The following is a 27,890-nucleotide window of genomic DNA, read 5'->3' on the forward strand; positions in this document are numbered from 1 at the left end:
GACAGGACAATTTTCACCTCTTCTCTTCAACTGTCCTTATACGTAAAAAGAATGTATTAGGACAGACCATTGACCATCTCAATATTCTGTAATCAACCTTTCCCTTTGTAATCTTCCTCTTCTCTATCTCTCATGCCCCCTCCTGAGAAGCACTGAGGTTCCAGTTTCATGAAATTGCTGATGAATTTTTAGTTGTTATAATTAGAAGTGTGAGAGTCAAGCTGGATCTGCAAAGGAGGAGAACTAATTGACAGAAATTTTCCTGTCCCTCTCAGCTTCCCCCATTCCCTTATGAGTGCAAATATCACAGTATCCCACCCAGTACTCCCTTAATCCTGGCTCTCTCCACAGCTAAAAGGATAGCTGATTATGAAAATATTTGAGGAATGATTTTCTATAAATAATCCTTCCCAACACAGCAGTGCAGTGTCTCCTGCAGTCCCTGAGCAAGGAGCAAGCTAAAGGAGTCCTCAGGGAGCCTGCCTGCTAAGAGCTTTAGAAAGAAGACCCACAAAAATACAAATAGCTGAAGGTTGAAATGACTAGAGTTGCTAAATCTACAAATATCAGAGAAGGGGGACAGCCTGCTGAAGGAGATAATGTAGAAGCGGATGATGCAGTGAAGGAGTCAGAAGGAAAGGATGAACTGCAAGAAGAGTCTCTTAGTTGTGAATTTCAAACGCACAATGGCTGGTCTGCAACAAAAGAAGGCAAACAAAAAACATCAAGCGGAGCTACTGAAAAAAAAGGTCCAAAGTTTTCATGGGATAGGCAGAGTTTTACTTGATTAAGGATAAAGTTCACGCATATACTGCTTCAGAGATGAAGTTTGGGGGGTCGATTGTGCACTTTGTGGTTGTCTGTACTCCCAACTGCCTTTGCCTCCTGGGTGCTGTTCACAGCCCTTGCTCCCATTTGAATATGAAAAATTTTGATACAGCTGCAGAAAAGAAACTGGGTGATATTTTTTTTTTTTTTACTTTACAATAATTTTGGAAACTAGGATCAATTTCAATCAGTTGCACAATTTATAAACCTGTATTTAACTTACTTTATATATGAAATATTTCTAATATGTAAAATCCGTTATGTATATGCAAAAGATATTGTTTATAATTTATATACACAGACTATGCCAAATATACTTTTCTTTAACATGATTGTTTTTATGCCATGTATGCTAAATTTTATGTTCCAGCATTCCAAGCGTTACTTTGAAAAAGTTATCTTTCTGTTTGCTCTTTGGAATCAATGACTTCACATCAGCCTTTTGGTGTATTTGGGATTCTCTAGTAAGAGCTTTTCTTGATTGTTTATTAATTAGTAGACTACAGTCACGCTTAAGAAGTCTGAATTTAGCAAGTGGTCTTTCTGAACTATGGATTTACAGAGCCATGACACTCCTGTTCTGAAAATATATGAAATAGCTATATTTAACTGAAGTGAAAATTTTTCAGCCCCAAATTATTCTTCTCAGGCATGTCTCTACTACAAATGTGCAAATCAGAACTAGTGTTTCTGTAAACATGTGGTCAAAACTTTTGGTCATTTTCTCCACTGTTAGAGGAAAGTGAGTGAAGTCCGATTTAGCCACTGATGAATTTTGTCCTCTGACTATATGAATTTTGTCTAATTACAATCTGAGTGTAAGTACAGCATACAAATTGTCTGCATTTTTGTTTCTAAACTTTTCTGCAGACTTCTGCTGATAATTTGACTCCCTTCTACAACTTTTATTTTTATTGGCTTTAACTCATAGAGAGCATATGGGAATAGCAAGTACTTTCTTAACCTCTTGTTCACCTCCCTGCTATAGGAATCTCACACTGCTCTTCTACTAAACGAAGTATTAGGTGTTACACTTTACAACTGAGCTTCAGCTGAATTTACTTTATTAAAATAGATAGTGGTATATAATTCAGCTGCTAATCACTCCATCTATAGCTGTTGAATTCTCACAGTTATATTGCTATTTCTCAGAATTTACTTCTGCATATTTCTTTATAGCTCCTCCAAGCGAACCAACCCACTTCACAGTGGAAGATGTTTCTGACAACACCGTTGCCTTGAAGTGGAGACCCCCTGAGCGGATTGGAGCCGGGGGATTAGATGGTTACGTTGTGGAATATTGCAAAGATGGATGTAAGTAAGCACTAGTACTAGGCAGCAGCAACTGAACATTATTAAAATACTACAATTGTATTGTCCCAATAAATTAACCATATCCAGCATGATTAGATTTGAACTCTAATCTATGACTAACATCCTTGCTAACCATCACCAGACTTACCATGAAGTGACTGTAAAACCATGAAAATCTCATCAACCCTAACATCATCTTCACAACCATCATAAAATCTAATATAGAAAAGTACTACAAAAGTACCAGTGCTGTTCTATAGTCACTACTAAACTTTTGTAGCATAACAACGTGATTGTAATGACATCAGTCAAGCTTTCAGGTAACTGTTACCATTTAATACTTGTGGTCTGATAAATGAGAGTATAACCACACCAACAACATTCAATTTAAGTGTTACGTTGTAGCGTCACAGTATGTCATAAAAATCAAATAAATTTATAACCATGTCATGAAATTTTCCCTGACACTAAACTCTATTGCCATATAACCTAAACTAGGGTTTTTATGGGGTACAATTTATCCAGAAATAACTTAATAGTCTTTAATGAGATCATCATGGAATTACCAGAATCGCTATGTCATCATCACAGAAGAATGATTTTATCAGTCATACTTCTGTGTCATAACTAAGGAAGCCCAAAGAATTCTGTTCTACAGTGTCAACTGAGAAGTTAATAACCAATCCCAACAGTAATGTGCCCTATTATTGTTTTCAGCATGTGGCTCTCACCAATCTGTTTTGACACCCACAGGAGACACTTATTAAAAAATAAATAAATAAACAATTAGGCCTTCACTTTCTTGCTAAAAATACTTCCAAAACTCTATGTCCTCACCTCTTGCTAATGAAAATAAATGTAAAGAAGCCCCACAGCGCTAAGCTCCAGAAAACAGAATGCCAAAGGAACTACCCAAAGATGATTCCCTCACCCTTAGCTATTTTGCACAAACAAAGTGCATACATTCCTTAACTTCATGTGTAAACACATCTTCTAGATCCAGAGTTCTTTTTCCAGCTTAGTTTACTCCATTTTAAGTGTAGTATACCGTGTTAAATTCATTTTACCCTAATAACAAATTTGCTGGCAACTGTAGACAAAGCATCAGTTTGGAAAAAATAATATATTATTACAATATGTAAATCCTGTACTTACAGCTACAGAATGGATTCCAGCTCTTCCTGGCCTTACTGAGCGCACATCTGCACTGATTAAAGACCTGGTCACAGGGGACAAACTTCATTTCCGTATAAAGGCTATAAACTTGGCTGGTGAGAGTGGAGCAGCAATAATCAAAGAGCCTGTTACTGTTCAAGAGATCCTGCGTGAGTATCTAGACTGAATAAATCTTACTCATCTATTTCCTCTGGTCAAAATTCTAATCATGTACACATGCAGAAAAACTCAGGACTGACAAGCCTGTGCCACCTTCTGAGAATAACATCCAAACAGCTCTTTCACTTTGACTAGGTGCCCAGTATCTTCTGATTCTGAGAACATTACTATACTGTCCAGGTCTTTTATTTCTAAAGCATAGCTCTTAAAACCAAATCCCACTTCTTACTATCAAAATATGGACATTTCGCCTCTTGTAATGACACTGTTAGCATTTAAGAGACAGTTTTTAATATTTAGCTCTCTGCTGTAAAAGCTGTTACGTTATTGCAAAATGACCGTGTTGGCTGAAGCAAGAGATCTATTTAAATAAAAGCAGTTATTGTACTCAATTGTCCCAGATTATTAATTAACACCCTGTGTATCACCCAACAGCAGTAGATTATAATTCATTTGACAGGAGTCCAAAAGATATCAAGAGCTGCTAACAGCGGATTCCCCAACCTTGACTCACACAAAGTGTCTGCCAGAGTCTGACTAACAGTAAAATTACTCAGTGTAAATGAAATGAAGTTGTAATGCATCTAAAAACTAAACAGACATGAAGACAGACACTCCAACTGTACGTTAAGAAATTCTTTCTGTAAATTACTAGGAAAAGAATAAGGAATACATGGAGAACACAGAAAGCTTTCTGGTGAGGTAGAGGAAAGCAGGGACTAGATGAAAGAACATGCACTAAGGTCCTCTTTTTGTTAGTGAAAAGTAAGAAGCTACAATGTGACTCTACTCCTTCCACCTCAAAGAAAGAAGTAGCACTGAATGACTGTAGACTGGTAAAGGATATCCATTGATTGCTCTACTTTCTAAGTAAGTCGATAAATATCTCCAAACGGCAATTTACAAGGAGCTGTAGTATCAGTATAGTAATAGATTAATCAGAGTCTATAATCACTCTTTTACTCCAATACATTCTTTGTCCCATCCCTTCTACTGACTGATAGAAGTTCTCCAAAGAAACAAAGTCCACATAGAAGGCTCACACCCAAGGGAAGTCACACAAATCTGGCATTTCAGATGCAACAGTTTCACAAGACCTGCTGTCATTGTAACCTGCTCGGTTGTAAATACATAACTGAGACTTGCCACTAAATTTATATCCAGTAGCCAAATACATTTGGAAATAATTAAGAGAAGTAACTACTCCCTAACTGTATAAACAGTGTTTGCACAATTTTCATATGTTTACAAGCATCCAAGCCTCTCCGCTTTGGTGTTTTGTCTTATTTTGCTATAAGCAATATTTCAAATGATCAAAAGCTTTGTATTTAATGTATTAATGCTTAACTGCAGAGCGCCCCAAAATCTGGCTGCCACGCCACCTCAGACAGACTCTGGTGAAGAAAGTGGGTGAAACAATCAATATTGTGATTCCTTTTCAGGTATGTATAGCCTTCTATTTTGTTATGGTTATTTATCATTACTTACCTAAAGCAGTTTCCCTTATGCAAATTTCCATTGCTTAACTGCTTAAGCAGTATTACATAAAGTATGGCTGATGATGTAAACAACTCTCTCAAAGATTAAAGAAAGAAGGAAAAAAAAAAAATCACTCTTCTTTCAATTTTTTTTTTACTGTCACAGTTTCTTCTGTAATCCCTCCTTTTGGGGAAGAAGAAAAAGTAAGTGCTGTAAGTGTGTGCAAGCCCATTCTTGCTTATTAACCATAGGATGTATCTTAAAGACAGAAGTATACAAAAGCGTAAGAATTCAACCAACTGCTCTTCTAGAGACAAGTTACATGTTGTTACTGGGCAACTACTTTGCCAAAACCATGTATGTTCATTTCTGAAAGGCTGACTACAAGAATTAGAGTTTGTATGTAAACAGAATATCACAATTGGTCCTATATAGAAACTATGTGTATACGAAGAATAGCTTGGATATTACTGTACATGAGCACAAGGTGTAAAAAACACAGCATGCCGAGGACAATCGAGTGCATGCATTAACTACATATGCAACCATAGCAAGCACAAAATTGCTAATACACGCACGCAGACTGACCTAACCAGTTACCCCATCTTTGCATCTTCTACAAGTGCATAAGCAACTATACTGACCATTTGTAAAACACCATATGCATTTTTTTCAGGTGTGAGACTATGATATCAATACAGTGAAAGAATTAGCCTGTGAATGGAAAAGGTTTTCTGAGTGAGACATAGGAAAAGAAATTATAAATTGCAGATTCTGGCTCTGACAGAGATATCCCCAGTAATAATAGATATAGCATTTAATCTAGTCCTCACTTATAATTTGAAGAAACTAAAATTTCTTTGCTGTCCCCAGTTGTCACTTATGAAAAGGTAATTATTGTTATTAGTGAAGAGTTTTGAAATTCTCAGGTAAAAGATGCTGGAGATATGCAAAACTTTTTTTTAAGCAAGGGAGACGTGCACACGTTACCTATATGCTCTTGTTTGAGCAGTACCAGCAGAGGAAAACAAAAAATAATCTATACGAGAGCAAAATCTATGTAAAATAAAATATGTGTCTTTTGCCCTGTGGTTACTGGGTTACGTGAAAAGTTGTGTTTTTTTTAAAAAGATATATCTAATCAGTAAACAGTCGCAAACCAACAGTTACATGAAAAGTTTCTTTTTCACAAAGATATATCTAATCAGTAAGCAGTTGCAAACCAGTATGTGGAATAACTGCTCTGAATTGCATGCTTGCACTACTTTTGACATAATCACACACTTATTTTTTTTTCTTTCACATTTCTTCTCTCCAAAATTGCTAAATTGGCCCCTTTACTGAGGTCTAGCTACATGCACAATTCAAGATTTTGCATATGATATTTTTGAGTTACGTCTTAAAAAAAAAAAATTAAATAAATGGGTAATTTTGGTGCTTTGATGTCTAAATTGAAGAAAATTTGCACAGAATTGACATGCCGTCCTATAAGAAGAGGAACTGACAAAATTTGGCATTTTATAGATTTGTGTTTTACGTTCCCCTATATCACCATCTTCCCAGCATAACCACCCACCTCTTTTGCTTAGAGCAGCTTCATTGCAATATTCCCAGAGATTCGCCAGTTCTTTACCCTGCTCCTCTCGGCAGTCCTAGCTAACGTGTCCTCAGTTCCCCGGGCCAGAGAAAGCACATGCAGCAACTAATCCAGAGCTTCACTTATCCTGCCTGATCATTCAGTTGTTGCCAAACAAAAGGGATAAAGACCAAGTCTTCCCTGACTTTTCCGCTGTGGGGACACTAATTGAGGTTTCAGTATTTCACCCTGTCATCAGTTTTCATAAACCTGCACTAAGCTAATCTTAGAGATTTCCAGTGCACTGTCAAATTTAGCTGAAATGAACCAAGTGATTCAAAAGTTGTTTGAGTAGCTGCCAGAGAAATCGTGTTTGTATAAACTCTTGTCTCCTAAAGGCTAACGAAAAATTATAAGATCTATCCATCAACACCAAATTCTAGCCTGAGAACAAAAGCAGAGGATTTTAATTCAAAAGGTATTTTTTGAGTTGAATTTCCAGAGGTACTGAATTGCAGCTATAGCTACAATTCTAAATAGCTCTTGCAGTATTAAGAATTTGCAAAACTGGGAATCTTTCCAAAAAAAAAAAGCAAAGCAAAAAGAACATTTCACTTTACATTTTGAAAAAGTTTAAATGACCAACTATTTCTCCTGAAGAAAAAGACTCTGAGTAGATATGACTGCCATCTTCAAATTACAAAGTTACTGAATTTGAAATTTATTACAAAATTTCAAATTACAAAAATGATATAGGAGAAAAATATCTAAATACTGCAATTACTGTGAATCCTGAGCTAGGGAACATGAGCAGGCAGAATATTATCTAACTAAATTGTAAGTCAGTGTCTTCTACTATTTACAGTTTCTGTGCAACCCTGCCAGTGACTTCTGTGGTTACTACTTTCCCATTTAACACCGAAATTCTATTAAATACCTTGTCAAGTTATCCTGGGTTAAACGCTATTTGCAAATCTATTCAAATCTTTACTAAAAAGTACTGAAAGAACAAATACAACATTATTACTAACCCTTTTCTGTTGAATACATTAACCTGGTGGGACATTCTTGTGAAAGAAGGGGAATCAACACATTCTTGTTTCAAAGTTAACCACGTGGGCACATGATTGAAGGGATATTATGTCTTATTAGTTGATAAGTGTCACAGTATTACTGAGCAGTCTTCTTGCCCATCACGTATGTGGGAGTATAACCGTTTAAAAGCATTTAAATTGGTTCTTCACCTGCAGTAAACTCCCTGAAGTTTCTCTGGTGTGTTATTTACCCACTGTCACTCACTGTTCTCTCTCGAATTACCTATCACACATTGCAGAAATCCAATCCTCCAAGAGAAGTATTAGGAACATGCTTTCTATCTGTTTGCGCTTTTCACAGTCTATAAATATGAGTATATGAAAACCAACACTGAATATTTGCAATCTTTCACTGGCACTCATAGCACCTCAAAAAAAGGAGGTGCTGCGAGTGAACATATCTGACCCACCACACTAGAACACCAGCAGTAGCAAAGCTTGATTTATAGTCAAGATATTTCTTATGATAAAATAATGCTATGGTTTCTTATGGCCATTTTTGCCATATTAGATCCTCTATTCGCCTCATTACTCAATCCATCAAGAACTAGTAATTCTTGTAATTAGTCCAAAAACCTAGCCAACTATTTGCCTTGACAAATCAGAAATTTAAATAAAATTTCCATACATAATTACATAATTTTAAGTAGATTGGTTTTACTTTGAAAGCATTCCCCTCACCAAAATTTTCAAGCAGAATCCTCATATAATTTTAAAATACACATATATATGTGTAAAGTAAAATAGAGTCAGTTGTCAAGTCCACCAATAATCAGACATGGGTATGGAAAAAAAACCAAACCACCACATCCTTTAACTTGTTCAAAAATTTCTACTGTACCTTCCTTCTAATAGGTTTTTGTAAGGCTTCTATGAAATGAGACCAGGGTGAAGGTACACTAGACCTGGACAAAGTAATCTTGAATATAATATTTCAGAGCTACAGGCCTGAGGTGACTATAATCCTTGGCAGAAAGTAGTAAGAAAGTCAGTTAGCAGATGGGGAAAATGGAAGATTCAAAAATCACTGCTCATTCAAGGTTTATTATCTGCCCTGATGCAAAAACAATTACAATACAGCTGATGATTCAGATGCCAGAGAAAAGAGCATCTATTAAGGAATAGCAATTTCAGGTGTTTTATAAGTCCTTTAAGGGTAATTTTGGACAGATCTTGGCCTGACTCTCATATAGGTTTTATAAGAAGTAGATTTATTTTTTTTTTTCCCTAATACCACATAAAACAAAATGATGCTGCACAGACTTTAGGAGCAAATACCAGACAAACCTGAAACAACAGTGCAGCAAAGCACAAAGATTTATTTTTATTCTGTCTACCTTTAGGCATCAGAGTCTGAGTAGCCTAATCTCCCTCTGTAGCCTAAGGAAAAAGATACTGTCTTACAGTCTTCTAGACACCCAGTGAATTGAGGAGCCTTCTAGAGGCGCTTTGTCTGCTGTTTACTGGGGGCGGAGGGCAGTATGCGTCCTAATTTCAGTGCCTCAGACTTCAGATCCAGGGCAGCCTAAGCAGACCTGACCGCTGGCTTGGATGGTCTCACTGTCCCTCCCCATCCATTTGAGCCACTCCTGGCAGTTGTCTAGCCCTGTGCCACATTGTTTCACCGTGTTCATCTGGCAGAAATGTAAAAAACCCCAACAAGTTATTTTCTGCTAGAATGATTATAAATACAGTTACTAAATACGATATGGCCATTTTCTGTTTTCTGGGGACTCCTACTTTGGAGCTGTACTGTGGACGTAGTTCTCAAACAACTTTTGAAGAAGTAAATATTATCTACTAATTTTCCTGGAAATAGCTGAGTGACAGCGATGTAAACCACAGATATCTTACTGATTCTACAATGTCATCTTCCATGGGTGTAGCAACACCGACTGCTGAGGCTGGTAGTCACCAAAACAATTTTTGCAATGCAGAAAGAATTACATACTAAGTGTCACATCCCAAGACTTCAAGATTATAACAATTTTTTGAAAGATCTTAAAAATGCCTGGGGATAGAGAATCAAATGTTTTAACGGGAGAAGAAGGGGGGACGAGGAGGCAGGGAAGCTAATGAACTCCTCAGATATTAAAGACTTCTGTTACTTAATCAGAGCAAGCCAGATCAACTGTTGGCTTCACAGATGACTGGGAAAGAGTACCAGACCAGCAGAAGTATATTTTTTTTCTGGATTTGTTCTCAATATAATTTCAATCTCTTCTCTAACTATAACTAAATGGCATCCTCAGGGCATGGTGCCACTAAACCACACAGACGGGAGCAAATATTTGTCTGTAAGAAGAAAGTATTTAGAGAGTTTACTATCTCAACTCTGCATATTAAGTTAGGTTTTCTAGATTTGTAGATCACTAAAAAAAAAAAACCACAGAAAAATGAAAAACAAATCTATTATAGACTAAAAAAAAAGAAAAAATAACCACCTTTTCTCTTCAGGGTAAACCAAGACCCAAAATCATCTGGATGAAAGATGGTCAAACTCTAGACTCCAAAGATGTGGGAATTCGGAACAGCAACACGGACACAATCCTTTTCATCAGGAAAGCAGAGCTTCATCACTCAGGAGCATATGAAATCACTCTTCAGATAGAAAACATGACTGATAAAGTCACAATAACAATACAAATCATAGGTAAGAACCTGACAACATCAAAACTAATCATATTGTACAAAAGAAAATAGTGGCCACACTGAAGTAACCCAAAGATCCAGCTACTTCAGAATCCCTTCTCTGACAATGGTCGATAGCAGATGACTAGGACAAAGCTCAACACAGGGCTACCATGTCACTTTATTTTCCTAGAATATTTTCCCAGCTTGAAAGGATCTGTGTCCTAGAAACTTTCTCAGGGAGAGGGATTATCTGTGTGTCCCATAGCTCTTGAGGGATTTTTTTTCCTGCATCATTTTATCCAGTTTTATAATCCAGATCTAGTTTCAGAATCCAAATACCCTTTTGTAAGAAATTGCAGTTTAAGAGCATGTACAACTACCTCTTTGGTTTAAGTCTCTCTCCTGATAATCTCATTTGATGTCCAGCTTTGTACCAGAAAAAAAAAAAAAAAAACAGGAATAATCATTTATTTACGTTTTGCATGCTACTTATATTTTACAGGCTTCAGTCACTCTCCTCAGTTAACTTTCTCAAGTTTTAGACTCTGTTTATTTTCAAAAAGATGCCTTTCTGTATCTTTGATCATCTTTATTACCCTTCTTTCTATCACTTTGAGAGTGATAGAATGAATTTGAGAGTTCTAGTGTTCTTTGCGATAGCCATATTGTTCTCCAGGCAGGAAATACGAACCTGGAATGGATATACTCTTATTGAGTCTCTTGAGCAGATAAGGACAGTGAAGATAAAATCACTGCACTAATACACTGTTCCGAGAATTAGAAATGACAAGTCGCAGTCCTATGAATTTGGAAAATTCACATTTAATGCCTTACTCCGTTAGGACTCTCTAGGTAGCTTGAGGCTTAGTGAAGGCTTACTCTCTATTATACAATTTCTAGTCTCTTTTCTAGTGTCATTTTAAAGGGATGCACTGCCAAAGTATCAGTAACTTCCCTTGGGCTTTTGCGAGAGAGATTCTGAGATCTTGCCTACTCAGATTTCATTAATGTTCAGCCAGAGCTCTTCTATTTCCCCTCATTACAGCTCTATGTAACATTCTTGATAATTGCTTTCATTTCTCTTTCTGCACTTTTTCACACTGTCATCCCAAATTTCCTCCAAGGTATCAATACCTTTTTAGAATATGTATTTTGGCACAAAAAGAGTATTTAAACATAGCTCCTCATGCTTTGAAATTAAAGATGTAATGCTGACTGTATTCTGCTTAAAGTTTTATAAAAGAATGTTGGCAGAATGGATAAGCAGTGGTGCCAACAGCAAACAAGAAAGGCCTAACAAATTGGAGCAAATATGTCTTAATACCACCAGCTGCTTCTGCTTAAGAGGATGGCTGCAGTTCTGCAACAGCAAAATAAGTAAATGGCAGCTAAAACAAAGTGATCCCAAGGGACTTGGATAAAGGGGAGTAACGCACTCTACACACCAAAATACCTTTCTAAAACTGGTTAGTGACTAGATTCTAGCACATTGCTCTTACAGCATAGTACAAAGTATCATCCGCCCATTGTTTGGTACTGAAGAAAGGCATACAAACACATACACGTACTATTGTCAAAGAGTTATTTCATACAGAAAATGAATGTCTGAAAAGAAAGCAACTAATTTTATCACACAGATTAATACCTGTCAGAGTTGGAGGACAGGTATTAAACTTTTCACTTCTTGAGCAGCTTGCTCAACTGGAAGGGAATACATAAATTTCATTTAATTCCTGGCCAAGACGGGAAAGGGTTTGTAACATACGCAGATACTTCTGCGACCAAGGAATCTACTCCGATTCTTGATTCTGTCACTCTTTCATCAGGACTCCCTCTTTACAATCCTGTCAACAGGACTTTTTGCTCTCTAGATTCTATATTCTCTTGGCAGGAGAGAAATAGAGGTGACTCAGGCACTCTTTCTATACTAATAATAATGATTTAAGTGCTGTAGAATGGCTCATGGAAAAGCCAATTCTGCTTTCAGAGACATAATAAATCAATCAGTGATTTTTTGAGGTGTCTGTTCATCAGCTAACTTCCCTTGGCAAACGTCTACTTGATGAAGGAGTAATGCTTGTAGCTTCAGCCTTTATCTTTTTTGGAGTAAGGCAACAATGCACGTAACCAAAAGCTTTGTTGCTATGATGAATTGCCTGTTAGTTCCAAACAAGAAGACACACTTCTGATACTACTATCATCTGCCCTTATTGCCAAAACAATTGTTGCCGTTCACTCTAGAAATCTGCCAGGTATAGCCTTACTATGGGAATACAGTATATTTCAATTACTTATAGAAAGATCTTAGATAAAGAAAATATCTCCCATCTCTGAAAAATATGGTACCCTCAACTTTTTCCCCCTCTACAGGAATCGATGAATGGCACCTTCCACTGTGCCTTCTACTGACCAAAGCAAACCTCAGTTCCATATTTTTGGTTTGTTTTTTTTTTTTTTTTTTAACTGGAATTATTTATGGTTCTCATTATTTATTATTTGAAAATGTAAGTGTTAATTTCTTTTTTAACGATCATTCATACTTTGTCTTGTCTTCCCATTCTATAGGAATCAGTGACATGCAAAAATCCTCAGACGAGCTTGTGCTGAGGCCAGCAGAATATTTTCCCAGAATATAAAACCCCACTGTAACACAGTGCCCTACAGAGGAAAATAATTTGCTACAGATGCCTCACTAGGATTAACTTTTCCCATCCTCTGTTCAAATTACCAGCTAGAGATGTACCAGTTAGTACCGAGAAAGGACTATTATACAAAGGAATTTTGAATATATATTCTTGCAGATTGCATTATCCCATCAAACCACAAAGCCCAGGAATATAAAAATCCATTTAGCAAATTTATTCATCTCTACCTTTTGTAAGACTATCCTTCACAAAGCCTGACAAGTATTGAGGCTTTCAGTACACTCTTCTTTACTCCACCTATACCACCATGGGTAGACGTAATAATTTATTAAAAAGGGATTATTTAATACATCATTGAGTTGTTATCACATTAATCTGATAGCAGGTTAAGGCTTAAAATGTTTTTCTGTTCTTAATGAAGTCATATTCCGAAATTGTCCCCCCCCAAAATCGTATCTATATCTATGTACATAAACACATACATAAGAATACACACATATACACACATTCCTGAAGTCTCGCTCTTCCAATAGATTACTGAATTAACAAATGACCTGCCATCCCATTGTTTTTAGTTTTGAAAGAAGGTTCCCAGATAATTGCTTTTAGGTAACTAGGAGCAATAAGGCACAGGCTACAAATATATCTGTCCAGTGAGGCCTCCCCAAAAAGCGTACTTTTTCTTTTCATTGCACCTAAGACTGTGGTTTTCTTCCATTTATCAATCTCTTCCTGTAGGATTTAAACCAACTACCATCACTAAGACGTCCACGGTTTTTGACAAATCATTGTGTAAGCATCCCTTTAAAAGAAAAAACAACTGTTGTGTAAATGTATCTGTAGGTAAGCTCACAGGAAAAGCACTTGTAAAACTAGGCAGATACTGTGGAGGGTTATAAGAGTAGGTAGACCTGAAAATAATTAACAAATTGCTAAACATCACAACAACTGTCTATTATTAGATTTTAATACACTTATTCAGGGCTTGTAGAGCTTTGCCCGCCAAGACTGTTGCAGTTTTCATATCCACACAGGTATTCACATGTAGTGACCAAAATTCTTATCTTCAAATCAGAATAGATTAATTGATATAACAACAAATACATTTCCATATCTTCATAGGCAATGCTGTTCAACTGACAACACGTTACCATTTCCTACTTCAGAAACATGGAAGAAAGCAAGTTTTACTTGAAATTGGTAGATGCTGAGAAACACAGAAGATGGCAGCTTTTTCTTTGAAATGTTAATGTAAGAGAGGAAGAGGACAATAAATGGAATGAGAGCAATGCATTCCATATTCCTTATTGAACTTCATGCAGTGTTCTAGCTGGCTCTGGTGTTTATTTGAAGGACAAAAAGGGTTAAAGCTAATTATAAAGCAGTCTTTGATTCCAAAATATGCCAGTGAAAAGAGAATCAGCACATTATGCTTTGACATAAAAAGTCACACTTCCCCTAACAACAGTCAAAGGCTGGTTTATTACTAGTTTGCGTATCCTTTAAGGAATTAAATTACAAGCAATCTATAATTACATTCCTTTGTGCTTTGCTCATCTCAAACCTATATCCATCATATTCCTACCGTTTTCTTCATTTTTCCAGCTTAGCCATGAAAAGGGGAGACGATTTCCATTCAGCTACCTAGAATGATCCTTGAACTATCCTTCACTAAATCTCAAGACCGTCTACCAAGGCCTAATGATCATCTCCCCAACACGCCCTGTAACTGTTAGCAACAATCTAACATATCAAAACCAAAAATTAGCAGCTTCAAGTCAAAACATACAGAAACATTACTTAATAAATCTAATTTAAATGTTACAGCATTTGACTAAACAGCATCAGTATAAATATGAATGATCCTTAAAAGAAGGAAAAAAGAAAATTATCATTTTATAGTATATAACTCCAAGTATCTCAAAATGGACATAGATTTCTGTACCTCTTTGAAAAAAAGTTTATTCTTCCTCTAGTTATTACAGAGGAATTGTCACTAGTAGGCAAGCTAACAAGCACTGAGGCAAGAGGAAAAACAATCAGGTATAGCCCCAAATTGCCAGCCTTCCTTAGCTGAGAAAAACATATACCCAGTTGCCTTTGTTGTTTATATTACTCTCAGTATATCTAAATGGCTGAGAAATTGTACTGAGGTAACAAAGAAAGTAATAAAACTATAGTAAAAGAGTTAATCACAACCATCCAAACAACCCAAATTTCTTATTCCATTTTAGGAAAGAGTTCATCTGGTTCTTGTGTTGTTAATTCTACTGTGCTGTCTCTCAGTAGGTTTCAGGCCTCCCAGAAAAGTATTAAGAGGGTACTTGAAAATTTCCCAACTTTCCAGTTTACAGTTTCAACTTCACAAATAATGAAGTGTATTGCTACAGAACAATTACAGATTGCTATCAAGTTCTATTTTTTCCCTGCATGGGAGGAAATGGCAAAGCTCTTCGATCTTGAACCAGAAGCTATGGGCTTTTTTCATGTCTCCTCTGCAGACAAGCCCGGTCCTCCTCAGAATATAAAGCTTGTGGATGTCTGGGGATTTAATGCAGCCCTGGAGTGGACACCTCCACAAGATGACGGCAATGCACAGATTTTGGGCTACACAGTCCAGAAAGCTGACAAAAAGGCAATGGTAAGAAATTGCACCGAGTCAGTGACTTTGTATGGAGTTCAAACTACTACCTGCTCTGGGAACACAGAGACTTGAGGAAAACAGCTAAATTCATGACCCTCAGTCGTGTGCCCAAGGTGTCCTATAGCGTATCAGAGGCAATTAAGCATTGAAGAATAGAATCTAAAAAGAACCAAAAGGCTAAGTGTAGAGCTGTGTAAAATGCCCAGTTGAAAATGTAAGAGAGACTCAGACTGTCTCACCTCCGGTGGTGACCAGACAGACAGCTCTACTCAGAAGGTAGGATTATGTGTTCTATTTGAAATTATATTTTTCACAAACGCAGGGAAAAACTGAAGGGGAGGGAAGAAGAATTAGACTTGAACTCCAATGCTGGGCATACTAGGGTATATACTGGGAGAGGTATGTGTGCCTGTCAAACTGGAAAACATCTTTCTTTTGGAAGTCCCCATCAAGTAGTCATGTTCTGAGGACACATCCTGTATCAGGTTCACCAGATACGAGTAGGGCTAAAAAGTAAGAAGATTTTTTGTGTTGTTTTGTTGGTTTTTTTTCCCTCAAAATGCAAGTATTCATACAACTGTCATGCCAGCCAGAAAATAAAAGTAAGAAAATAGATCAGCTGGTCTTCCCGGAAAGCAACATAATATTCATTTCGCAGGCTAGTGTTAAGTACCTGTCTACCTGTCTTCTCCTTGTAGCAAGAAGGATCTCTCTGTACCAAAACTAGCACCATGTCTGACCTCTCACTGCATCTTTCTAAACAGTATAGTCTTGTTACAGGAGTGGTATACTGTTTTTGATCACTATCGTCGCACAAACTGTGTAGTGTCAGACCTGATTATGGGAAATGAGTATTTTTTTCGAGTCTTCAGTGAAAATTTGTGTGGATTGAGTGAAACTGCTGCAACAACCAAAAATCCTGCCTATATCCAAAAAACAGGTAACATGTTTTTCAAAACAAATATCACAAAAGCCACGAAGTACCAGAAGTAATACATTGGTAAATGGAAAAATACAGTATTACTTAGATGGACCACCACAGATATTCCATTACTTACTAACTAGCACTTATGAAGTATTTTACGATCAGGAGCCCTTACCTAGGCAGATCTCCTGAACTAACACAAAGATCCGTTCAAAAATATTTAATCACAAAGTCTTCTTAAACTATATTATTTTAAGAAAATAATACAACTGGGGGGTTATATTTACATTCCGGGGTTAAAAGTTTAAGATGTCTGTGGTGAAGACTTCCCCTGCAGACATATGGCTTTCGTATTTTTAACAGAAGCTGAAAACCCACGATTGCCAGGACCTTTAACTAAAGCATTAAACATGATATGTATTTTAGAGTGAAGTGAATTTAAAGATTTGTTATATCATAAATGCCATAGCTTTGAAGCTTCTCTAAATCATGCAGGAAAATTAAATGACAAATAGATTGTACACAAGTCAACAGAATTGAAAACACAGCTCTTACTATTTTGTTTCTTTGAACTGCAGGCACCACTTATAAGCCACCAAGTTACAAAGAACATGACTTCTCCGAACCTCCTAAATTCACTCACCCTTTAGTGAACCGTTCTGTGATTGCAGGATACAACACCACGCTCAGCTGTGCTGTAAGAGGAATCCCAAAGGTAGAGATTACCTCAATTGTCATTGATACTCTTGTAACATGCCAAGATGCTGCCTTAGAATTCATGCCAGTTCAGTGTGATTGGAATGTAACGTGACTTAATATATTTAGTAAAGGTCACCCAATTATCTCCCACCTCACTCATAACTGAGGCTTAACCAGAACACATGATGCAAGCATTGGAGTAAGTAAAGCAGAGGACAGGACAGCCATTGCTTATGCCAACACAATGCCACTGAAAATGCACCACGTGTACTTAAAAATCTACTCACTGAAGAAAGTAAACAACAGTATCTTCTCACAATGTACATTTTGTTCTCTCCAGTCTTTCAAGAAAACAGCAGCTAATGTAATGTACTGTTCCATTAACCTAAATGATACATAGGAACACCGGTTTTTCTGTTACGTCAATACATCCACATAATTCTTTGAGAGTCTGAGTTATTTTGCAAAATTAACTAGCATAAGACCTGCTGTCGTGTGTGAAGTTTGGGGGCTTTTTTTAAATCTCATCATAATATTTTCTCAGTCTATTTGTTGAAGTCTCTTCAAAGAGTACAAAAATATGTACTTTTTTGTCGGGGTCAGGAACAAGCAGTAAGAACTGTATCAGATAGGACCTAAATTTAGGTTTCTCAAAAAAAGGGAAATAGGTTTTTTGTCTGCAGTGAAGGAATTTACCATATTATGACATAACCTTGTCATAAATTTAAATTAGTACACTCACAAAAAATGCAGCACCCTTTTCCCTTCCCCTTCTGGCTGCTTATTTTCAGCTCCTCTCCCTTCCTCACAACTGCACAAGGATCTGACAGCTACACAATTGTAAGATAATTGCTCAAAGTTCAAATTAACTCAAAAAAAAAAAAAAGGATCTTAATGCAATAATTTGCTGCAGTTCATTGGATGAAGAAGGGGTTCCAGACAAAACTCAAATATGAAAAGGAAGCATACCCACATAAATAGCTGCAAAATAACAAGAGCATCATAAAAGAAATTCCAGCAACTGTAGGCAAAAATCCATCCTCCAGTAGCTGCCGCAGCTTAGATTCATCATGAAACGACAGCGTTAGTAATGATTTTCCCTCTTGGGTTACTGATCTTTTTGTGCATCTGTATCCACTTCATTCAGTTTCCATGGTTTTAAGAAGATTTGAAGAAATACTTTGCATTTTACACTTGTTAAATACAGTTGTCCCAGACTTTTGAATGTAAGCATGCTAGCTCTTTCTTCCACATTAGCCTAAAGGATAACAAACAGTCCTCATCCTTCAGTATCCCTCATAATCTTAAAGCAGCTTTTCCAGATACATTTTTGCATTTACATTGCCCAAATTAACCTTAACAAAAAATTTCTGTACCTACTGCAGAAATCTGCAACAGGTCTTTTTCCACAGAGAGTGGCTTATGTTGATAGAGCTTTCCAATTCTGAGTAACTAGAGGCCATTGAGTATACCTCAGATATGATCTGTACAGCAAGAAAAAGTTACCACTTCAAGCAGAGTCAACAATCACGCCCCGGTGGCAGCGTTGAAATAAAAGACATATACCCAGAAAGATAAAGGAGCTATAGAAAAAGAAGCCAAAAAATTTTGAGGCAGGAAAAAAATCCAGCTAACATCCTTAAAGAAAATGAAGCCTGGCAACTCGGATGCACTGAATTGTGCATCACAGCTCAAAGACACAGCGATCCAATAGATGTGAACACAGTCTATAAAACGATACAGTAGTTTGTTGGGGTTTTTTTTATGGATGAAGAAACAGAAGATGTTAATTCTTTAAGTAAAACAAATGAATACAGAGCTTGGTCTTCTACTCTTTAAAGCCTATTTCTTCGCTATACATACCAACGAGCTTGAAATAAACAAAACCAGTTTGCTTTATCAGATTTTTCATTTTCAAAATTTCATTTATAAAAATTCAAGGCACATTTTCAGGTACCAGAAAAAAAACCCGCAATGGCTTGAATCGGTACAGAGCCAACCACTTTATTGCTCAGCTGAAGCCAACAGGAACTTTTTGAAATTCCTGAAGTTGCTAAAAGATATGGTAAATGGTTTAGGAAATCCTTTCCCAGCCTAAACCTTGGCATCTCAAGTTGACCACCCAATATCCACAGACCTTTACGACACTTCTGTTCTAGCAATCTGTGCAGTTTAATTCCCCTCCTGTACAATACTTGAAGCATTCAAATATATTTTAATGAGGACAATTAAATAACTCCTGAAGGAATTAATTTGTAGGGTTTTTTTAGAAATTGCGATAGAGTACAGACCTACATTCTCTACATGCTGCTTGAGAGTTAAAGAAAATACTGAACACTTGAATTATTACTTTCATGAGTTTGTACTGAATGAGGAGAGGTTCCTTGAAAAATTATTAATGCTGCTGTGTAATATACAGGCCCTCCTAATGCATAACCCCTCGATGGCTAAATTAAAGCTGCAAAAATCAGTGGTTAAGTCTTCCATTTTCTACCTTTTATTTTAAAATTCTTCTTCTGTGTTCTTCAGCCAAAGATATTCTGGTACAAAAACAAAATGGATCTCTCTGGGGACGCCAAATACCGCATGTTCAGTAAACAGGGTGTGTTGACCCTGGAGATCCGGAAACCCACTCCATTTGACGGTGGCTTTTACACCTGTAAAGCTGTTAACGAGTGTGGTGAAGCTGAAATAGAGTGCAGACTGGACGTCAGAGGTAATAAGATGAATCTTATGGATAACACTAATACTGCAATGAAGAGTAACAACAGATGAGTAACAGACAGATAAAAAAAAAGTATATGTTTTTGCATATGGTATATATGTTGTAAACTGTATATAGTGGTATACCACTTCTCTGGTTGTATACCAATAATTACACTCACCAGAAAGGTTGTGGTTTTCATTCTAGACTGTTATGACAGAATCAGGTTACTTACTATGTAAAATAGGTCTGAAGGTGGACAATTACCACACTTCTGACTTAGTATTTCTAGAAAAGATACTTAACACTGGAATGGAGGTCTACCTACAAACACTGCATTCTGGATAATTTTATTATCCTTTGTGCCATACTCTCTAATTGAAAGTTTTACATTAAGTCATTAGCCCTTAGACATACAGAAACGGTAGTGCATGCTACATCACAAACATTTTTCAAACATTGATAATACATTTTGTTTGTCAAAAGGGCCAGGAAAAAAAAGTCACATTTAAAGCACAGTAAGAAATACTTACTAAATATTTTTGGTGAATCCTCTACTAATGTACCTATTTGTCAATACGAACCTATGTAGCAACACTTTAAACGCTTGTCAAAACCAGAAAAAGCTGTGAAATCTGTATAACAGGCATTGATGGAGATCCATCTTCAGCACAGCAAGCCTGAAGATATTTCTACACAGCACAGAGTTCTGTATTTTACTCAGTGCTAAATCAGGAATGTGTATGCAATACACCCTGCAGTGTTAGGCACCAACACCCTCACTGGGGTCTTGGCAGCAAGTGATTTAGCTGCATTAATATGATAAACTCAGACTAACAACTGTGAAATGTCCAGCTAATATATGCAGCAGCTTATGAAGACACACTACTTTCAGTTCAATGGCTAGCTCAAGTATTTCTGTTCAGTGCTATACTGTACAGTGGAAACATGCTTCAAAGTTTATGATTAATCATCTTCTGAAACTTGCTTTAGGAATATTAAAAGTCCTTGGAATCATTGGGCAAAAGCAACTACTATGAAGCTTCCATATTTCACCTTCAGCACCCAGTCTCAATTTAAAATTAGCATCCTTCAATGCCTAATAATATCTTACTTTTTTTTTTTTTCTCCCCCCATTCTCCAGCACCTCAGTAAAGCTCTGAATTTCAACTTAACTGCATGTCAAGGTATGAATCAAAATAATTCAGCTGGCTATAGCAGCAAGGGCTGCTTGGTTAGATGTAAGATTAAACAGTCATTAGATATTTACGTTATAGACTTTATGGAATTTTTATAATGTTGGTGGGGTGTGGGTGTGCTCGGTTTTATTTCTGTTTGTTTTTTCAAAAAACACGCTAAGACCACAGTCCTGCAAAGTAATTTATTTGGTTTATTTTAAAGTCAGGATTTCATGGGTCTCAACCTTCAACAGGCCATGCCAGTATAAAAAAATCTGTAAGAATAATATAATACTTCGTTGACTTTTTTTTCTTAACGCACTACAAGCACTTCCTTTACGAGACTGATTTATTAATATAGAGCTAATTAGCATCAACCCACATTACTTTAACCAAGCCAGCAGAGTTCGAAATACAATGCATCTAGAAGTATAATGTACATTTTAGACTTTAAAAAAGTGAAATAGCTATAATAAACAATCAAGTAATATATTTGACAATAAATTCTTCTCCCTATTCTCTGTCTCAGGACTGGAATGGAACTTGAAAAGAAGAAAATTGAAAAAACTAATGAAGGAAAATTTCAGTTACATTTGGGAGTCATGCTCATCTTAAACGTCACTTTATATATGTGTACTAGGAGGCAGCAGTGTTTTGTAGTGTCCTGCTTACTCAGCATATTTTCAGACAATATTTCCTCTTTTCATACATCTGTTTTAGTTACATTACTCCCTTCACCATGTCAAGAAATTTAGGGAAATCAAGATAAAACGTTACATAAATATGTCTGAAAAAACCCCAAGTTCTACACTTATGTGCAAACCCAGTCTGTTCCTGATGTCTGAACAAATTCCCCACTTCTACAGTTATCTCCATTTTCTCTTCTCAGAATTCTGATATTCTTTGTAAGAAACAAGTACTTCAGAACAATGAAACACTAAAATTATTTGTAATGTTTAATCACCTTTCATTATACTCATCTCTGCACAATAGAAAGTAACTTTCATTCCTACTACTTTTACTATCAGTGCTTGAATATCCACCTCTATGTTCTTGGAGATCTTTGCAGAATCACATCCAAAACACATCACTTTGGGATCTCTGAACAGTAGGTTCTGCTTTATATAGAAAATAGTTTCTTTTATAATTACTCACTACAGGCTTTTCTAGCTTGTAAACTGACACAAGCATAGACTTCCAGCTATTAGATGTTTATGCAACCAATCACAGACATCATACTAATCTACAGAGACAATCTTGTACATCAGATGAAAAAGTGAAAGATGTAGCCAGGAAGATTATTTGCACATAAATAAAAAATTTCAAAACAAAAAGCTCGTGATGAATGCAATAACTTACTTTCATCAAATATTACTGAATGCTTTTGAAAGTCTACGAATGGTATGTATATATTTTTGCAGCTAATTTTGTCTAATCGACTGACACAACAGCATTTCTGGCTTCTCACCTACTAGTTTGAATAGTATTTATGGTGGGGTTTTTTTTGGACCTGCAGTAGCTGTTAGTAGCTTCTGGCTGGAAAGCACTTTTTCGTGATCACAGTACAAGAGAAGGTGGGACGACGAAATTAATCCAGGAAGCATTGCCTTTTGGAATAATCAACACAAAGGAACTGAAGTAATACTACTCCCCTGCCTCCAACACGTCAGTTGAGAAGGCAAAGCATGTCTGACAGTATATTAGCTGTACTAAACAAGCAAATATGTCTTCACAATAAAAACACTAATGGTAGTGAGATGTGTATTTTGATTATTTTGTTATGGTATCAGAACAAAGACAGGTACTCCTCTAAAACCAAAGTCAATTTATCCAAAGTTAACATTTGTCTGTTGCACATTATTATTATCCAACAAATAAATAAAAAGTGATGAAAAATACACAAACAAGTTTACATGGTTTTGAACTTTCATTTTCCAAGCAACACTATTGTTTAAAAAATAAGGCACATACCACAAATACAAGTCAGAGATGTTCTACATTATAAAGAACCTAAGACCAGAATGCAGTGGACTGAGAGGATCATTACAAAAGGCAACTTACCCAGTGAAGAATTAGGTGCTATACCAAATACATTCTATTATCAGAAAGGCGTTTCATGAAGAGACTAGACTTTCATGCTATAATAGGATACAATACTGAAAGAGTACGAAAATAAATCACTAAGAAAATGGCATTTTCTGCTCAATTCTTAGCAATTCAACATGAGTACAATGTTTTTTGGAAGAGCAATGCTTTCGCAAGTGAACATTTATTTCACCTCTCAGCTGTGAAAAGCAGTATACTGCAAACTGATGCTTTCACTAGCCGTTAGTCAAACATTTTTTCATGAAATTTCATTGTTCAAACTGTCTTCAAGTATGAAATTCTACCATATATATATTAAAAAAAATAATTTCCAGTGCTCACAAATTTACTTTCTACTGTTTGGAAGTCCTTATACTAATGACAATCATAAAAATACCTCCTCAAAAACTTGTTTTGAGATACCACTTCTGGAAGAACTTCATGCAGGGTAACACCAGATAGTTAGAAACTAATTTTATAGGGCCTTCTAAGATAATGCTGTGCTTCTACATGAAAAACACAAATTAGTTTTAGTTCCAAAACTTTCAATGACAAGGAGTGAACCAAATCCTTGCACCCCAATCTGTTTAAAACTATGTAAAGTGTGCAGTTTCTCCCAGATGTAGCAGGCTAACAACAAAGCATCTCACAGTTTTCCCCATCCCAACTGAAAGACTACTTGACAAAAAAAGTGGTTTAATTTTTTTTTTTTTTTCCTGTGTGGAATCTCCTCCGATGCAAAAATCAAATGGACTTGTGTCTAAATGCCATGGCAAATATTCTTACCTTGTAGATGTTAAATACTGTTAGAAAGAAGTATGCAAGGTACAATCAATAGTGAAAACATTATTAACATAGGCCATAAAGTTAAGTAATTCTTATTTATTACCATTTTCTTTCAGCATACTTTTAGCATATTAAGTGCCTTTCAAAGCTGACAGCAACTACTATCAAGAACAGTCCTACTGAAGTCCTTTCAGTAGTTTTTCCTGATACAAAAAACTGTTATTGCTCAACTGAAAGATTTTCCCATGTGAGAAGCATACGTAACTTAGACAACATAACCTCTTCAGACCTACTATTTCTATCCAGTTGGATATGAAATTGACTTCAACTTCTGATATTACCACAATTTTAACTTATAACTTATCAATTCAGCCTGCTTACTGCCAGTTCAGCGCACATGCTTTTCCTTCAAAGAAATTACTAGTAACCATTTACCAGGAATGGGGATAGATACTCAGATGCTTCAAATTAACATCCCTAAGACTTTGCTGAAACACAGGGACATTGCAGAGCAATAGTAAAGGCACAATATTATACAGCACAGAAATAGCGCTTCACTTGCACCACTTACATCAACTATCCCCAAAATACTAAGAAAAGAAGTAACATACAAGTACTCCTACTAGCTCAGTTCTCTCAGTGTGGCATTGCCTGCTAGCCAGTTAAACCCTCAGCTAACACTTTAGCTCAGCATCAATTCTTTTGTGTTTCATCCTGTATTTCAGCACTGCTGTATAAATATTGTAAGTAAGCAAACCTGGCAACGGGAAGCTTCACTTAATACTCTTTATAAGAACCACAAGATAGAATTAAACTGTCAAATGCAATCAAGTCTTACCACAACTCCTCATTTCCTTTAGTTACTTGAGACTCTAGTAGTGCTCAAATCCTAGCTGTTGTTCTATGAACAAAAAATAATGGCAAAAGGAGTTAGTGGTTGGCCAAAACCTCGTAAAATAGCAAGAAAAAAAAAAAAGAGCCAACATATGAAACCCAGGAAAAAAAAAAAATTCAAAAGCCAAAGCATAAAACACGTTAAGAAAAGCATCCTTTTCTTCAAGTGCAATTCTAAAATTGAGTAAACTTCTCAGAGATTAGCTCCTTCTAGCCCGCATCAACTATTTTCTTACTAATCTGATTTTAAAGCCTTACCCAAATTGTACTTAAAAGATACAAAATTGAGCTTCTCATCACAATGTTCTCAGACTGAATTTCAAAGGAGTAATGAGAAGGGTGTGGGGGGGTGTGCCTTAAATGCCAACACCTGAATTTTGGGTAGGGGCTATAGCAGGTGTTGAGAAGAATTTAAAATCCACACACAGCCCACAGGTGAGAGCTGATTAGGTACTGATCCCTCATTACTACTGGCCAGTTGGCACAGCACCCCCACGCCGGATGGCAGCCTTCCCCTTGCCCGGAGCTGACAAGTTTTGCCTCCATCAGGGCCCAGGATAGCGCACATGGAGGTGTAACGGGGAAGCCCGAGGGCCGTACCCTGAGGTGAAGGTGTAGCCGGCGCTACAAAATGGCGGCGCCCCCTCACGCCGTTTCCCGCCCGAGGGGGCACGTGAGTGCCACGCGCCGGCCTGGCGGCCGTTAGGGCGCCCCTAACGGCCGGCTCGCGCCGCGGCGCTACCTCCCCTCAGCACGTGGAGCTCCTCCAGCCGCTTACCGGGCTTTGGTCTGAGGGGTTACGGCCCAGGTCTGTGGAGCCTGAACAAAATGACTTCGGATTGTGGGGTGAGCACAGAGAATTAAGGTAAAGCGTGCTGGGTTTCGGCCCGTTCCTCTTCCAGTTTTCACTCGGTGGGCTTACACAGAAGCTGTTGAAGGGTGTGTGTGAATTTACCGATGGTCCCCCTCAGACATAATTAATTCCTCCTGTTAACAAATGAGAAGCGGATCAGTTGGAGCTAAAGGAGAGAGTAAGACGTATGTCCACACTGAAGTGACTGCATTTGATGGAGCTTCTCAGGTTGCAGCCTATTTTGTATTCTGCTAGCATAAATACATGACTTAGTTTAAAACTAGCAGGCATATCCATGGTAACGGCTGCAGAATAAACATGCTCATTGTTTTCTTTCCTGAGCATTAGATTTCTGACTGGTTAGTAAAACTGCATGTAGTATTTTGTCCCCAAGCCACTGTAAATCCAGGTATATGCTCTAGTACTAGTGCTATTCATGAGAAAGTGTGCCAATTACTAAATAGATTTTTATAATACCCTCAATGCAGGTGGATCCTCATGTGACCAAGGGAGGTTAATAAGAAGCTATGTTTCCATCAATGTGAGTATGTTGTTGCAGATTAGGTACTGACCCATTTTATGTAGATACTCAAGTTAGGATTAACCACACTTATCAATACTCATTGTTATAACAAGGCAGAAATTAAAGTAACACAAAGAAAACTACTTGCGTGTAGCATGTTTAGAAAAACGTCACTTTCCTTAGTAGCCTGTAAACTCTGAGCATTGTCTTTGATGGACTGTTTCGGTAGGGATGAGCACTTCAGTCAATGCATGACCTGATTTTAGCACAAGCTGAAGATCTGTGCCCCTGCTTTGCTGCTTAAGTTACAATACTTAAGTGATAAACTGGAGTGAAATGCAAATTAAATGGATTGAGCTCAAGTTGTCTCAACAGAATGTTTAAAATGGCATAAAATGCCTTACCTGTCATGAATTTATCTTCCTCTTCCATCTACAAGAGGGAACAGTTGTCTTTATTGGCTTTTTCATATTTGCCTAAGCTTATTGCATAAAATGATATATAAAAATTGAATTCTACTTGTTGAAAATAGCAGTGAGAGGTCAAGAGGTTCCCATATACTACTGTAATAAAGCTTTTCAGTGCAGGGCAAGGCAGGTATTTAAGACAGCTTCAGCACACCTCACCTGCAGGTTTAATTCCTCCTAAGAAAGGATTACTGTGCTAGCTATTCCAAGGGAGATATACAATTGAGTAGAAATTAGTAAAACCACAAGAAAATACTAGTTCATCGCATTTTTTCCTTAATTCAATCATACAATGGCCATTCAAATGAGAGCAGCAAAGGAAAAGACATTTCTGGAAATCAGAAAAGTCATTTATGTTGCTTTTTATCACAGAATTTCTTTGAAATGAAATCCTTATACGTGTTTAGGAGAAAGGTTTGTCACTAACATATCATCTTGGAGCAAGTTTAGAAATACAAGCCATTCTTTTCTCTTTACGAATTAATTTTGTAAGAACAGTCTGCTGAGATTAAAAATAGCCCCACTGATACCTTTCAAGTGCTTCCCAACCACAGAACTCTATTTTAGGGAAACAAAAGCTGTCAGTGAGATACCCTTTACTTGTCTTTGGGCAAGGTCCCTACAGCAGTCTGCATAAGGAACACATCATAAAACAAGATGAGCTGGTGAAAGTTTAAAAGAAACAGATAAGAACAGCTTCATTTATTAGGTCCTGATATGGAAAAAATAGTCTAGCATCTTGCTTTCTGTGCCAGACAGAAATGTTGACAATAGGCAGCCCTAAAACCACAGATAACTGTCATAGCTATGAACACATTTCAGTCATAATTCTGTATTAGGATAGCTTTACAGAAGACAAATAATCCAAAACAGTGACTAATCCACTATATATAAAATATCAGTGGATATGAAAATGTATGGAAATTTATTAAAGGTAGGGGAAAAAAAGTGGTAAGCGTGTCCTCTTCACCATGGATAATCATCTGACTGTCATTTTATATTCATTATTGTTTATTTAACAAACATAAAGAATATCATACATAGTTTTCATTGTTTTCTTGGAAGTATAAAGTGTGGGACACAAATGTAGGAACCCAGGTTGTGAATGAAAGTAATTTAACCTTCAGTAAGGTTGCATTTGCTTGGTATCTGTCATAATGCTAATCATTGCCCCAGTAATCCAGATCTACTCCAGGAAAGTATGATCACGAAAATTCTAGTTACTAA

General features: G+C 36.8%; 1 protein-coding gene across 1 annotated transcript in view; it reads left to right on the forward strand.

The window, feature by feature from the left end:
- MYBPC3 (myosin binding protein C3) overlaps positions 1 to 22,960 on the forward strand; it is a 65,449-nt gene extending 42,489 nt beyond the window's left edge. The window contains exons 26-35 of the mRNA XM_074148615.1: positions 2,008 to 2,142; positions 3,300 to 3,467; positions 4,831 to 4,919; positions 10,084 to 10,279; positions 15,407 to 15,546; positions 16,330 to 16,489; positions 17,053 to 17,189; positions 19,703 to 19,889; positions 21,022 to 21,064; positions 21,585 to 22,960. Coding sequence (XP_074004716.1) covers positions 2,008 to 2,142; positions 3,300 to 3,467; positions 4,831 to 4,919; positions 10,084 to 10,279; positions 15,407 to 15,546; positions 16,330 to 16,489; positions 17,053 to 17,189; positions 19,703 to 19,889; positions 21,022 to 21,032 — 1,223 coding nt within the window. The 3' untranslated portion in view covers positions 21,033 to 21,064; positions 21,585 to 22,960. The remainder of the gene's footprint in view (positions 1 to 2,007; positions 2,143 to 3,299; positions 3,468 to 4,830; positions 4,920 to 10,083; positions 10,280 to 15,406; positions 15,547 to 16,329; positions 16,490 to 17,052; positions 17,190 to 19,702; positions 19,890 to 21,021; positions 21,065 to 21,584) is intronic.
- Positions 22,961 to 27,890: the final 4,930 nt, after the last annotated feature.

Source organism: Numenius arquata, chromosome 6, assembly GCF_964106895.1.
Source record: "Numenius arquata chromosome 6, bNumArq3.hap1.1, whole genome shotgun sequence".
In the NCBI taxonomy this organism is placed as follows: Eukaryota; Metazoa; Chordata; class Aves; order Charadriiformes; family Scolopacidae; genus Numenius; species Numenius arquata.